The sequence below is a fragment of the Delphinapterus leucas genome, chromosome 3, assembly GCF_059928025.1.
Source record: "Delphinapterus leucas isolate spDelLeu-1000000601 "Yukka" chromosome 3, BTC_Dleu_Yukka2, whole genome shotgun sequence".
In the NCBI taxonomy this organism is placed as follows: Eukaryota; Metazoa; Chordata; class Mammalia; order Artiodactyla; family Monodontidae; genus Delphinapterus; species Delphinapterus leucas.
Window position 1 is genome coordinate 110,748,812 of NC_143131.1, and position 15,136 is coordinate 110,763,947.

Consider the following 15,136-nt stretch of genomic DNA (forward strand, 5'->3'; position numbering starts at 1 on the left):
AAATAATTTAATCCTGTACTATATTAGCACATTAGCTTAATATATTAAGATATATCATCAGTATCATTATTTGCAATACTGCACCTATTTATCTGTAAAGTTCTTATGTGTATTTCAAAATCAAAACAGCAGAAACCCTGAATCTTGCTTCAGCATATTACCTCAAAATTCCCCTTGGAAGTAGACAGAGCATAAGTTAAAAGTAGTGGGAATGTTATTACTACTACTTTAAGCAACTTAGTTGCCTAACTGCAATTTACCAAACTATAAGCAATTAAGATTTCTCCCTTAGAAAGGCATTTTCTCTCATGATCCTATACGCCAGAGAATACCAGGATCTGATTGGAAATTAATGTTCATCACTTTAATCAAATACCAGTTACTTAGGAAACCATTCCCAGAGTACTCATCAGGCCCAAAGTACGTGTGGGAGGGCTGAGGCCTAGGGGACTCACCTTTAAGCTGTCCCCATGGACATACATTTGTGCAACAGGCTCACTCCGGATGTAGATGTTCTCAATCATCTCGGGCGCAATATATTCTCCCTGAGCAAGTTTAAATATGTGCTTCTTCCGATCAATAATTTTAAGAGTTCCAGCCTGTGGAATTGGACAAGCGGCTTCATAAAATGGCGGCATTCCCAAGCCTGAGCCCCTCACTCATTAGTGCCATAGCCCCTCACCTCTCCAACGCCTGGTCTCACCCTGCAAGTCCCACCAGATCTGCTCGTGCACCTGACATCTCTGCTCTCATGGAGCCACTGCACAGCTGGAGAGGGACACCGTGCACAAGGGTGGATGGCTCCCAAGCTCTGCTGGGCCCTGAGTGCCCACTGTCCTGTACCCTCACCATGTGCCCTACTCCCCCTCCCACCCCTGCCACCCTGGTGCCCGGCAACAGGTGCCCTCCTCCTCAGGAGGCCACCCACCTTCCCATCAGGGGTCCTCTCACCCAGGCCCTCGCTCCAGCTGTCGCTTTTCTCAGCAGCATCTTCAGATTCTCCCCCTTGAACCATGCTTAGGCCACCACTCCCAAAGAGCAGCCTCTCCATCCTTCAGCACATAGCACAGCTCTGGCAGAGGACCCCAGGTGGCATTAGGAGCCCTCTCCCTCCAGGACCTCTGCAGCAGGCAGGCCACCCCCTGGACAGTGAGTGCTTGTGCCCCTGGCCTCCAGGAACCCCACTCACCTCCCTGACTCCCTTCAAAACTTTTTGAATTTCCAAGGTGAATAGGTGGGTCTCTCTCCTTTGGCTCTCTCCTTGAATGTTGCAACTTCCTCACCTTCACTGACGATGCTCCTTGAGGTGACCACCGTTTATCTCCTAAGTGGCCACTCCTGCATACGTCTGAACTTCCAGCCAGAGCTCTTCACTGAGCTCCAGACCCAGAACCTCACTATCCTCCAAACTCTACAAAAACCAGGCCCTTTTCCCTGCACGATGCAACATGCCCTAAAGGAAGCTCATCCTTCTCCTCCTCAAGGCTGTCCCATTCCCCAAGCCCCAAACCTGGAGATGGCCTTGCCATTGGCCTCTCCTGGGACTTCCAGCAGTCAGGCTCATCTGTCCTCACTCATAAATCCTTCTCACAGACACCTCCTCCTCCATCAAAACCACTTCCTTACTGAACGTGTGCACACACTCTGGCCCTGCTGTATCTGTTCAATCATCAGAACCAGAGTAGTCTCGCCAGAAGAGAAAAACAAGCAGGCCTTGTTTTGCTCAAAATCCAGGCTGGACATCAGAGCCTTTCCCTACACTGGCTTCTTTGGTCCTCGTGGCACCCCATGAGCTGGTTGTCATCACCTCCATTTCATAAATGGTGAAGGTGAGGATTAGAGAGGTCAGTTAACGCCTCCAAGGCCACATAGCTAGGAGGTGGGAGAACCAGGACTTAAACCAGGTCTTTCTGGATCAGACACTTAGACCTTTTCCTTGATCTATCTAATACTATTTCAAAATAGTAATAATTTTAAAAACTGACTCCCACAAACTGCCTGCCTACTGCCTTGGGCTCTGAGTTCAGGCACAGCACTAGGTGCTTCACATGAATCAATTTACTTGCTTCTCACAACACCCTGCAAGGTGGGTGGTTTCATCCAAGTTACAGGGCATCAGTGGCAGATCCAGAGTTTTGTGGGACTTCAAGTTTTTTCCAGTTTTGAGACCCCCACCTTTAAGAAAAATAATATAAAATGAAGTGCAGAGCCTTGAAAGGGGCCTACGCAAGTGAAGGCTGAAGCCTAGGCTTCGTTAGCTGATGGGACAATCTACCCTTTGCCAGTGTCCAGGGCCCTGCTGCTTCTCCAGCCTCCCTCCTCCACATCTGCGGGCCCTCAGTTAGAACTCCTTGCCTCACACCTCTAGTGTCTCTCTACTTAGCACATGCTATTACTCCTGCCCTGACTGTCCTTCCCACTCTCCCTTCTCCTCTTGGAACAGGACTTAAATGCTGAGACTCAGAGCCAGTAGGCGCTTGTCCTTCTCCCCTAGGTGAGCATGACCCTCATCTCATGCCCATCACACTGGGTTGGGAACTGTCTAAAGATGTGTCTCTCCCCTGAGCATAGTTCCTGGCCCAGGGATACATCCATGTCTGCTGCAAGAGTGAGGGTGTCTCAAAGTGAAATGCGCAGTTCCAAGCAGGGGCAAATCAGCTCACCAGCCCAGAGGGCCCCTGGAGGGCTCAACATCATTCACCTGTCCAATAAATTCAACATCTCAGAACTCCACCCAAAATCTTAGCAATCTCCCAGAGACACAGGAAAGGTTTCCTGGGGTGGGCTGCTGCAGGTGGAGGCTCTCGGTTTCAGTTACATAGTTTTTTTCTGGTCATAGTTTCCATCTAAGCATCTCCTGTGTGCCAGGTATTGTGCTAAGGGCTTTACAGGTATAATCTCATTTGTTCCTTACAACAATGACCACAGAGGTAAGCAATGTTATCACCTCCATTTTACAAATGACAGAATGAGGCACCATTACTGGTTTTGGCTAAAAGTTGGGGGCCACCGCTAAAGAATGCCATGTAGCCTTACTTTCTTATTCTATAACTGAGTCAATACAGAGCCCCAGAGAGGGATGAAGCTTTGCTCAAGGTCATGAGGGCAGCTGCTAGCAGAGACAAAGGAACGCCAGCATCCTCCTGCCCAGCTCCAAGCTCTTCACACTGCTCAGTGCCACCTGTCAGCTGGCGGCCAGTGTCCATGGGCTCCCAGGCCCTGCCTTCGTCAGATCTCCCAGAGTTACGAGCCCCATGCTCCTTGTACTTCACCCATCGGATTCCAGAACACTGTCAGATCTCTTCCTGGAAACCTCCTAAGGGTAGGGGGTAGGGCTCAAACTCCAGTTCTACGCTCCCAGAAGATCCCTGTCACCTTCATCAGGAGGATGCAGGAGGAGGCTCTGGGGGCGAGGTAAGAAAGAACCTCCCATTTCCCAGAGGTATTCTGGAATGATTACTTGTCAGGGTGGATATAAAGACTCCTGCCTTGGAGTGAATCAGATTATACACACCCCCACCACCAACATGTGTGGAGGCCCACGGTTCCAAACATACATACTGGCAGCCACTTCCCAATGTCTCCAGTGTGAAGCCAGCCGTCGTCGTCCAGGGCCTCCTTTGTCCTCTCCGGATCTTTCAAGTAACCTTTGAACACATTTGGTCCTCTCACACATATCTGTAGGGACAAATGCCCGGTTTCTCTCAGCCCACAGCATAAGGAATCCTGATATGAGGCTGTCACGAGGCGTGTGTAGAAAAATGTACACTATCCCTCAGGAAATCCACTGTGGAAACTACAGTGATGGAAACAGAGGACAGGAATAGCCGCCAGCGTTCTCACCTGTCTCCTGCCTTCTCTCAAGCAGTGTCCTCTCCAACTACCTCTCTGCCGTCCCTTCTTCCTCAGGAACACTGCGGCTTTCGGTATGCGCTGCTTTGTGACACTGGATGGGGTCTCATCAGATACTGAAAGCTGGCTGATTCTACCAGAGGTGCTTGAGCCCCCTGCTTCATGACCAGGCACTCAGCTTTCCTATCTACTCCCATGGAATGAACAAGCACAGGCCAGCTCTATCTACCCCATCTGGCCTATTTGCAAATGGTCATGTTTCTGCCTGCACAGATACACAGCAACAAGCCATGCCAGTTAAGAAAAAAATGGATTTTTAAAACAGTCTGCGAATCCCAAATCTTGTTTTGGACCAGCCCAGTCCCAGCCTTGAGGGTTGGTTACTTCATAAACAGGACAGAAAATGCTCAATTCAGTTGAGTCAAATTAATCAATGATATAAAATGACTTTACACATAGGGTGAAAGGAAAACAATTCCATTTCCATTTTTTTTTCTTTTCCTCGCTACATGTAGAGCATCCACAAACATGAATGGCTAAACGTTCAAGTTTACCTCTCCTTCTCCTTTGCTGGTCCAATAGTTCAGTTCCTTGACATCCACGAGCTTGATATGATTGCAGGGCAGAGGTGCTCCTACGTGTCCTAGAACACCAGAACAATGTGCATTTGTCAGTGTTTAGATCAATTTCGGCACTGAAGATGCTCCATGCCATGTGAAACCCCTCAAGTGGTCAAAGTGGGGAATCGTGGATGGAAAGCAATACACCTCTAGATGGGCGTTTGTCACAAGCAAGCATTGATGATAAAACAAAGTTCTGGAGAAAGGAGAGGCCAACCTCTGCTGGGCCTTTGTTTTACATCTGATTCTTAAACAGCCGGCCAGGCTTACATGGCCCAGAGTCAACCTGTACAGGGTCTCTGGGGAGGCTCATACCCACACCAACCAAATAGTCAGGATTTTTTTATATTAAAACACTTTCCCCATCATCAGATCATATGTTTTGGTTTGGGGATCATACAATATAGTCATTATTGCTTTTTCTTCCAGTCACCAGACTGCTGAAATGGAAAACAAGGATGAGGCAACTCGCCACCCCACCCCCTCAAATAAGACTACAAATTTTCTTGGTCTTATATACTCCAACCACAAAACTACATCTAAGTCATTTTCTAGTAATTGTGGTTGTTACACAATTCACTGGCAAGGCGGACGATTTTTAAGCAGATGCTGGCCAAGGTCCTGAAATAAAGTGAGCCACATAAACAAAAAGCAGGCTGTGACACTTTCGTTTCTCTTTTAAATGAGAGACCGCCAAATCTTTTATAATATTGTACAAAGATACCGATCTTCTCATACTCAATAACCTTTGCAAGTTTTTATGGTAAGGATGCATAAAAAAGGTAAAACCTCAAAAGCCTCACATAGGAAAATGCAGGACATCATAAGAGGGAAGAAAGTGTCCAAAGGAAGGGTATACATGTAAATGATCAGTAAATATGATCGCAGTAACAAGAACAAAGTTAATGAGCCAGGACCTCAGAAGGTGGTCCGTGTAGTAAAGGTGCCAGTGGTAGGGAGATCAAAAACTTCACATACAAGATAGGCTTTATTCAGCTAGAGTTTAAGGAGATAAAACTTCTGTACCTGACTTTGCCAAAAGTGATTTCAATTTAGAATCCACCTATCATGTTTCTGCTGACTACCTCAAGGTGCTCTGAAAATAGTATTACACAACTAAGCATATTTCTTTTCTGTGCACATCATCCTAAATTTTCTAGTTTGTAGCTGAGCAAACTTAAGCGTGAAGCGTGGCTCCAGGCTCACAGAGGAAGTTGGTATCCTGAAGAATTCTTTTGCTGAATGTTTTTCAGATGATTGTATTTGGTCCAAGTTTAGTGACAGCCAATACATGGGCTACCTACTGCTTCCTCCTTGCCCTGAAAGATAGGTCCCTTCAGAATGAGGGTGTGGATAGTAGCTGCTCCTTTCTGAGGTTGCCACTGCCTTTTAGATGTTGCTATCACAGGAGACCATAGTTCCAAAGAGCCTCTGAAATGGCTCTTCAAGAAACAGCGCACTGGCTGCTATAAGCTTGCCTCTCCTTCCTAAATCATATCCAATTCACAGCCTGCTTCCTTCATTCTGAAATGACTGTAAGCAAGACTGTGTGATATTTAGAAACTAGAAAATCCAATATATTGATATCATAGGCATTTTTCTACCTGGAGCTGTATTTTGTGATTTACTACTTTTTTTTAACATAACTTCTATTTATTTATAAAAGAAATAGGAAAATACAAAATATAGTAGGAAATACAAAAATATGTAACAAAAAGAAACAGATCCATAATGCCACAACACAGACAAAACTACCATCATTGTTTTTCTTCTGTTTCTTCTGCTGTTTCCTATGTGCCCATGTAAATATACTTTCCATGAGGAAGTTTAGAGCCTGCTGTTCTAACTCATTCCCACATCTCCAGCCAATCCTACCTGATGTCCAGTCCCCGGGTGTAGTGAAGGTACATCCAGCTGTGCACTCAGTTTGGCCATAACCTTCATAAACCTTCAAGCAAAACACAGAAACCATACTGTAGGTGCCCACCTGCCTGCAGATAGCTGGCTGCCCTTTTCAGCCAGCTAACCTCTCACGGAGCATCTGGCTGCTCCATGCTGGGGACGGTGGGAGGGGAGGTGCTCTGGAAGTAGGTACCTTCAGGAGAAACTGAACACAGGCAACAGATGTAGCTACTCTGCTTGGAAGAAATGCTATTTTTAACCACAGACACTTAGTAGATAAGGTTATATGGTTTGGGATAAAGACTTCTAACCTATTTTCAACCACTGACTCTATTTCTAATTTGAATAATATGTATTAAAGACAAACATTTTAAAATCCAATAAAGGTTTTGTCTCTGTAAGATATTCCCCTTCAGAGCCCCATGTGCTCGCATGAATAGACCATGTGGGAGAGCTGCCTTTAGGAGCGGTCAGCTCATGTTGGTGTAGAACAGGAAGTCAGCATAAGAAGCCTATGGCTTCTTTTTTCCTTCCTTTTTTTTTGGCGGCTTGCAGGATCTTAGTTCCCCAGCCAGGGATTGAGCCCACGGCAGTGAAAGCGCTGAGTCCTAACCACTGGACCGCCAGGGAATTCCCAGGAAGCCCACGGCTTCTAAAGGATAAAATTTTAAGCATGCACATTTATGAAGTAGATGTGCCTACTTTACTTAAAACCCACCAGTCACAACTATGTTACTATAGTCTGCATAAGTAGGAACCTGACAAACATTAATTGAATGGATAAATAAAGGAATGAATTTTTTTAGCAATGACAAAACCTACTGAATCAAATAAAAACACACAAATGAACTTTTATCCCCCTCCCTCGTGCTCCTTCTCTGGGCTGGGAAATAGTCTGCAGGCTGGAGAATGCAGAGATGCTGGTACAGGTGTGGGACAGGTTCTCCAGCACACTGATGATCCATATACGGTTTTCTCCCAGAGTGGATACACACCTGGGCTTTCCACAATGTCACAAGGTTATCTTGGCTATCAGTGACCCTGGGCTTTTTACATCTTCAGAGAAGGGAGCTTTTATTCCACAAAGATCTTGCCCCCAGAATATTTCTCTGTACAGTAGAGGGTATAATGGATTTCCTGCCCTGTCCTAACACTCACCCCACTGCCCCCAGGGAAGGCCACATAAAGGAAATACCTGGCACCCCAGAGCCGCCCGGAGGAATCCCAGGACTGTTGGTGACGCGGGGGCTGCTCCAGTGACAATCATCCGCACGCACCCACCAAGACTGGCCTGTGGGAAGAGAGAAGAACCTGCCAGAGTCTGTGCTGTGGCAAGTGGAGTGTAGCTCACCTGGGCCTCACCTAACATCAACGTTCAGCAGCTGTACCCTACCTGGACCCTAGGGTTGGGATCAGAGAGGCCGCCTGAGGCTGTACAACACATGAGCTGAGGAAGCCCCCTTCTTCCAAATGAACCAGCCCAATCAGCTTTGCAATCCAACCCACAATATGGTCAACTCTTTTATGTATTTTGAGATAAGGGCCATTAATCTGTGTGGCATTCTATAATTTTGGTTCTCCCTTTCTTAAAATACACAGCTGTTCCCTCACTCTCCCATCATTTGCAAGCATCCAATACAATTACTGAGGACAATTTCTTCCCACTTCCACCTTAATGGCATGGCCTTTTTTCATTTCTAAATCAATGCCATGAGCTATTTACTATGCACTGCAGAGGTCAAAGAATTTTTTAAACACTTTGTTTCTGTAAGTTGAGCCAAGAGATTTTAAATATTAATTTTCATAGCTAAAAATAGAGTAGTAAGGAAAAATGAGTACTGGTACACATTAACTACAAGTTCTTTGAGTAATGCACAGCTTTAAAACTTTAGTGAGGAGAAAGGAATGAGTAATTCATAAACAGCTTGGTTTAGGAGAGGCTGAAGAGATGGGAAACACGGAGGGAAAGGAAGATTCTTGGTCATCTGGCTAGAACCTTGTGCTACTGGAAAGCCACCGTGGCCAAGGCTACAGGGAGGGGCAAGAGAATCTTCGAGCCCCAAGAGCTGCTTGCTTGGTGAATCTGACTACCCAAGGGCAAAGCTGCCCTACTGCCTATAGAGGTCAAGGAACTTACTTGCCAGGAGTCCTCCTTGCTGGTTGCCTTTGGCAAATATAACACATCTCCAATGAACAAAAATGGGTCCTTTAAAATTTCAGTGGTAGCTTAAGCTTTGATTTCATTAGCAAAAAGTTACTGTTTTATAAGATTACACACCATTGGGATGAACTTCTCTAATTCTTCTGTAAGGTCACCCATTGGACACTTGGGTGCCACTCTATCATCACTTGTTCATTTTCTTACCTGAATCTTATGAAAGAAGAGTTCATCCCAGATACTATCATTCCTGATGATTCCACTCTGGACCTCAGCCTGTTTACGCTTTGCTGCAAATTCCAGGAGCCAGCGCTTTAATGATGTGTCTGCCTGGCTGAAGATCTGAGGAACAGAAGTTGGAAACAGCTGTAAAGACTGCAGGTCCCACCTCTAGATACACCCCCAGGAAGAAGGCCTAGATTGGCCCGCAGAGAAGCCACACTCTATTTCTGCCCCTGCAGGAGGTCACTGAATGTGTGACATCCAGCTAAAGGTTAACGCTACCAAGGCCCAGGCATGTTGTTGGGAAAGAAGCCCTCCCCCCAAAATCTCCCAACCAGGGTTTTGGAGAATAGGAAGAAAACAGGAGAAGGAGGGGTGACAGTCAGGGAATACAAGAGAAGAGGCAATTTCCAGGACCTGGGGCTGGTGGTGTAGAAAGCCTGCCTGGGGCTCCAGCCTCTGTCCAAACAAGCAGATATGCAGCTGCTCAGCCTGGCCAGAGACTCCCCGCAGAGCTCACCTTGTCGTACATGCGGTTCAGTAGTCGTGGGACCACAGGGAAGATGGTGGGACACAGAGCCTTCATGTCATCTGAGAGGAGGCGGATGTCTCCCTGGAAGAAGCCGACGCGCCCTCCGTGGCAGTAGACGACAGACTGGAAGAAGTGGACAGGAAGGGAGGAGTCCCTCAGGGCGGTCACTCCTGGCTGTAATCCAGAGCTGTCCAAAGCTCTGCCCCACACGGAGGGTGCCGGTGACACCCCTCACCCAGCTCTGGCTGCTGCCTTGGGACACTGAAGGAAGCCATTAGAGGTGACACCCCCACACACACACACCCCTCCCCACCAAGTCCCACTCAGACATGGAGAGAAGAAGCAGGAGACAGGGTGGAATCCTGAGCCTTTGGGAGATGCCAGAGCAGCCAGTCTCACTGGTGCCTGCCCCTTCAAGCTTACTCCCAAAGCCTGGACAGGGGCCTCCCTGAGGACTCAGTCTCTGAGCTGTACAACACCCTATCGGTGTGTCCGCTCCAGGTCTCAGAGCGCCTGTGGTCTTCCCCAGGGATACCTCGGCAACTCTGGAAGGGTATGCAGTGCCCACAGGTACTGGAGGTGCTGCTAATGTTGGCGGTGGGAGGCCAAGGCAGAGCCTGGCTGGTTGCTAATGGGACTAAGAGTATGCCAGGGGCTCCTTTCTGTCATGCTCAGAGCTATTCTATATGGGAAACAGAATTTCTAATTTCTGTTTTACAGATGAGGAATGCAAAGGTCACAGAGGTAAAGAAAGGGATTTGCCTAGAGTCCCAAAACTAGTTCACGGTAATTGCTGGCATGCGAATCCGGGTCTGGAAAGCTTGAAAGCACGCCCTAGTGTACCAGACCTCCCCCAAGGCAAAACGGGAGAGGCTTAGGAGATAGTTTATGCACAGGCTGGTCCCTTAAGTGACACACACGGATAATTCTTTGTCCCCACAACCTCAGGAGGACTCCTCCATTCTCTCTGTGTCCCCACAAGGCCTGTCCCAGGTCCAACCATAACACCAGTCCCATCCACAGCCTGAGGGGCCATGATACTTTGACTCCCCTTTCAACTTCACTGTCTTGTTTCCTTTTTTAGGAGTTTAGTGAGTGATGAAAGTTACAGAATATAGGTGTTTGGGCCATAAATGGAGCCATACTGTACAGAGCTTGAATGGTAAAGCACTTCTGCAGAGCTGCAATGCTCTCTGAGCAGCTGGGGCCTTTCTCAGCCAAGGTGTGTCCACAGTAAGACAAGCAGGCCTGGGTCCTCCCTGGAGCAGTGCTCACAGGAGGGACAGATCAGGGGGTCCAAGGTCCTCTGACCCCTCTGACCCCTGTGGCACCTTCCAAGGACAGGCCAGTTTAGTTCTACTTCAAGCTGCCAGTGACAAGTGTGACACCCTGCTAGGGTTCTGGGTTCTGGGCTCAGACTGTGCCTCCCTGAAGCCAGGGCCTTACCTGCACCATTCGCTCAAACATGTGTGCTAAAGGCAAATAGGAAATGTGCACATCCGCACAAGTGGGAGCCCACTGACTCTGTAAGAAAACAGAAGGAGCCCAGGCAAGGCCCGGTCAGTCAGGCGGGCGTCTTACCTGGATGACTCTCTCAAACATGTGAGCCAGAGGCAGGAAGGAGATGAGCACATCGTCCTGTCTCGGAAAGATCACTTTCTGCAGGTGCCGGGCATGGGAGACAGAAAGGAAAGAAACACTGACAGGAAGACGACAAGAGAGTCATAAAACAATAAAGAGAAAATGACCTGGAGGGGCAAACATGAAGAGGGGAAGGGCAGTGGGGAAGGGGGGACAGAGAGAGAGGTGAGATGACAGAGAGAGAAAAGTGAGAGAGAGAGGAGAAAGAGGAAGATGGGAGGCGCAGAAAGAAAAGAGAGAGAGAGACAGAGAGACAGGGCAGTGTAGGAAGCGGAGTGTTAGGTAGAAGCGCCAGTGGGTCTAGGTTATCTGCAGAAGCAAAGAGCCAACTGAAGCACACATAAACCAGCAGAGTCGAGCTCCGCAGGGAAGTCTCCTCTGGGAGGGCCTGCACCTCGTTCAGTCTTCGCGCCAGACCGGCATGCCTCTCCCTCCCCACAGCTGCAGGATCTGCCTCAGGCCCCACTTCACCAGCTTTCCTGGGCCACCTGGACAGCGATTCAGAGGGTCTCAGCCTGTTGGCACTTTCTGGTCCTCCTTCGAGAGAAAGGGGCCAAGAGAACCCTAGGTCTATGCCTACTGGGGCTGGGGTACGTGCCCCGGACAGAGGTGTGGTGGGTGGAACCAGGCCTCATAAGCTACAGCCTGGGAACATGGCCTTAAAGTGGATGGCCAAGAGGGACCCCACTCTCCAGGATGGGTCTGACCCTAGGGACAGGGGCTGCCCTGGCCAGGGGGCCCCATTCAGGGATGAGCTCTCCTTGGCTGAGTTCCCTGCCCTCCGCCCTTTTACAGAGGTCTTCAGTCTCCTGGGCTGGCTTTTGGACGAGTTTGGACAAGCCCAGGGAACCTTGCTCATGGCTCCCGGTCTGGGCTCAGCTACCAACAGTGTCTCACAGTTTTCCACCAAAATATATAACAAATGGGCATATGCTCCATAATGCCATCTGGCATAAATGTGGATAGCGATTTTCTCCACAGTAGAGAAAAGGCTTAATTTATATAGGAAAAGGTACATTCCTTTCTCCTTTAGGAAAGTGTAGGACATTCAGATACTCACCACTTGTGGAAAAAGGTCCTTCTTTCTTAGCCGCTTAAAAAGTGCTAACATGTTTTTGTCAGGCCAAGTTAACAAGCTTTTTTGATTTTAGATTTACCTTTTTTTAAGTACAGCTTTATAAATTAGCAGTTGCCATTGTTTCTCAGACTCTAGTAGTCCTTAAACACAAAATGACTGAATTAAACCCTGACCTACTTGGAAAAACAAGTTATTAAGGATTACTTTTAAATAAAGGTATACGTAAAACCATCAGGTATCTTAATATTTGAAGTTAAAAATGAAAAATAGGTTTCCACGTTTTTCTTTCTGGGATCTGAGCACTCTCAGAAATCAACTGAATATTAACCAGGTATGGATCATTTCAGTGTTTGGGGTTAAAAGTATCTGTGAAAGTGAGGTTGCTCTAATGAGAAGAGAAACTCCTGCCTGTGAAAGGCAGCCCAGATTGTATCAGGGAAAAAAAAGAAAACCCAAAAAACCTCTGAGGCTTGAGGGTGTCCTTGAGAGACACCTGCATTGGTGAGTCTACTTTATTCACCTCTGTCACTTTCAGAAAGCCTGAGAAATCAGCCACCACGTTCCCATGGGTGAGCATCGCACCTTTTGGGTTCCCTGAAAGGAGAGAGCAAGAAGGAGAATTAGTGGGAAGCTCAAGGGCCACTCTTTGAGAACAGCACCGGAGTCACCAGTCCCAGTCACCCAGAGCTGTCCACGCAAACCTCTGGCCTTCGTCCACAGCTGCCTTCAGAGTCCCAGGCAGATGAATGCTGTGTCAGGGACCTTCATTCTGTAGACACTTGAAGCCCATCTTGAGGCTCCCAGGTGCTTGAGACCAGAAGGCAGGTGACACAGCTTGGAGTCACCTCAAGCGCCTCAAAGAGTGCCTCAGGACTGATGGGTTGGCCTGCACCTTCCCTTCTGCCTTCCTCAAGGAGCACAGGCTCTTGGCCTCCAGTCTCCTTATACATACACCCAGTAAACTATGCCACTCTCTGAGCCTGAGCAGTTCTAGTGTCCAGAATCCAGCAGTCAATTGTGCTGGCAGAGGACTTCCTTGCTGCATCCAGCACCTAGAAAGGCCCCAGCTCAGGCCAGGCCAGAGGTCCAGACTGCTGGGGCAGCCCTCCTGCCTGCTCACTGGCAGAGATGGGACATGGATATTCTTGCTTTGTCTTGACATGACCTTTCACTGCTGCTCATGAGGAAGCCCAGGGCTGCTAGGATGGCTCAGAGGACAGAGACCAGGTGGGGACAGAAGGCACAGCAGGCTGTGGAGGGAGGCTGCTGGCCACCATTTCATGTCAACGTGGATACAACACTGCCACTGCTGCTGGACAGATCTGAGCAGGCTCAAATCCTGGCCTTGCCGCTCCTTGGCAGTGTAACACTGGCAAGTCATTTTTCCTCTCTCAGTTTCCTAACCTATAAAATAGGGACAATGACACCCACCTCATAGGGCTCTATAAGGTCTAAGGACACAGCCATGTACAAAAGACATTAAATTAGAAGTTTCCACTGAGGCAGAAGATACAACAGCTGTGAAACTCCAAAAGTGAGGGGCTAGACCATGTGCAGAATTTACCCAAGAAATATCAAATAAACCAAAATGTTAACTTTGCAACCCTCACCCAGAAAGAGGTTAAAAAAAGGGCTGAGTTGAGGTTAAAAGAGTATTATAGTAAATGCCACTGAATTTTTCACTTTAAAATGGTTAATTTTATGCTATGTGAATTTCACCTCCATAAGAAAGGGGTGGGGGTTGGGGAGAGAGAATATGAATGAATGAGGAAGAATTTGTGAGAAGGATTTCTTTGGCGAGAGAGCTATGCTGAGTGCTATAGCCCATCAAAAGGGGAGAAATGAGGGGTCCTCTCTCCCATCTCCAATCTGAAACCCAAGCTAACTCAGCCGCTAATGAGATTGCTTCAAAAGCCCAATCATGTTCCCTACAGCTTGGGCTGGGGGGTCCCAAAAAGAAAGGTGAAGAAGGCCGTGGCTGCAAAAAAACCAATAAATCCCAGAAACTGCATATGGAGTCTGCAGAAGGAACAATAGTGGTGGTGGGAATGGTGTGTTAAAAAGGAATCTTGAAGGAAACAATAGCAAAGATCAATAAAACTAAATGCTGGTTCTTTGAGAAGATAAACTAAATTGATAAACCATTAGCCAGACTCACCAAGAAAAAAAGGGAGAAGGCTCAAATCATAGAATTAGAAATGAAAAAGGAGAAGTAACAACTGACTACAAAAATACAAAGGATCAGGAGAGATTACTACGAGCAACTCTATGCCAATAAAATGGACAACCTGGAAGAAATGGGCAAATTCTTAGAAAAGCACAACCTTCCAAGACTGAACCAGGAAAACTAGAAAATATAAACAGACCAATCACAAGCACGGAAATTGAAACTGTGATTAAAAGTCTTCCAACAAAAAAAAAGCCCAGGACCAGATGGCCTCATAAGCAAATCCTATCAAACATTTAGGGAAGAGCTAACACCTATCCTTCTTAAACTCTTCCAAAATATAGCAGAGGGAGGAACACTCCCAAACTCATTCTACGAGGCCACCATCACCCTGATACCAAAACCAGACAAAGATGTCACAAAGGGGGGCTTCCCCGGTGGCACAGTGGTTAAGAATCCGCCTGCTAAGGCAGGGGACACGGGTTCAAGTTCTGGTCCGGGAAGATACCACATGCCGCGGAGAACCTAAGCCCGTGCGCCACAACTACTGAAGCCTGGGCACCTAGATCCCGTGCCTCACAGCAAGAGAAGCCACCAAAATGAGAAGCCCGTGCACTGCAGTGAAGAGTAGCCCCCACTTGCCGCAACTAGAAAAAGCCTGCACACAGCAACAAAGACCCAATGCAGCCAAAAATAAAAAATAAATTAATTTTTTAAAAAATGTCACAAAGAAAGAAAACTACAGGCCAGTATCACTGATGAACATAGATGCAAAAATCCTCAACAAAATACTAGGAAACAGAATCCAACAGCACATTAAAAGGATCATACACCATGATCAAGTGGGGTTTATCCCAGAAATTCAAAGATTCTTCAATATACGCAAATCAATCAATGTGATACACCATATTAACAAGTTGAAGAATAAAAACCATATGATCCTCTCAATAGATGCAGAAAAATC

At 47.3% G+C, this 15,136-nt stretch overlaps 1 protein-coding gene across 6 annotated transcripts in view; it reads right to left on the bottom strand.

Moving 5' to 3' along the window:
• The window catches only part of ACSL6 (acyl-CoA synthetase long chain family member 6), a 62,915-nt gene that overhangs the window by 14,226 nt on the left and 33,553 nt on the right, over positions 1–15,136 (bottom strand). For 2 of the 6 annotated variants that reach the window (XM_022588731.2, XM_022588728.2), the window contains 9 exons: positions 12,526–12,599; positions 10,868–10,945; positions 9,275–9,409; positions 8,740–8,874; positions 7,570–7,665; positions 6,348–6,420; positions 4,407–4,495; positions 3,562–3,678; positions 456–599 (listed from right to left, as the gene is read on the bottom strand). In XM_022588731.2, coding sequence (XP_022444439.1) covers positions 456–599; positions 3,562–3,678; positions 4,407–4,495; positions 6,348–6,420; positions 7,570–7,665; positions 8,740–8,874; positions 9,275–9,409; positions 10,868–10,945; positions 12,526–12,599 — 941 coding nt within the window. Of the gene's footprint in view, positions 1–455; positions 600–636; positions 2,176–3,561; positions 3,679–4,406; positions 4,496–6,347; positions 6,421–7,569; positions 7,666–8,739; positions 8,875–9,274; positions 9,410–10,732; positions 10,811–10,867; positions 10,946–12,525; positions 12,600–15,136 lie in introns of those variants that run through there. The other 4 variants (XR_002646741.2, XM_022588729.2, XM_089909287.1 and 1 more) reach the window with 4 other exon arrangements.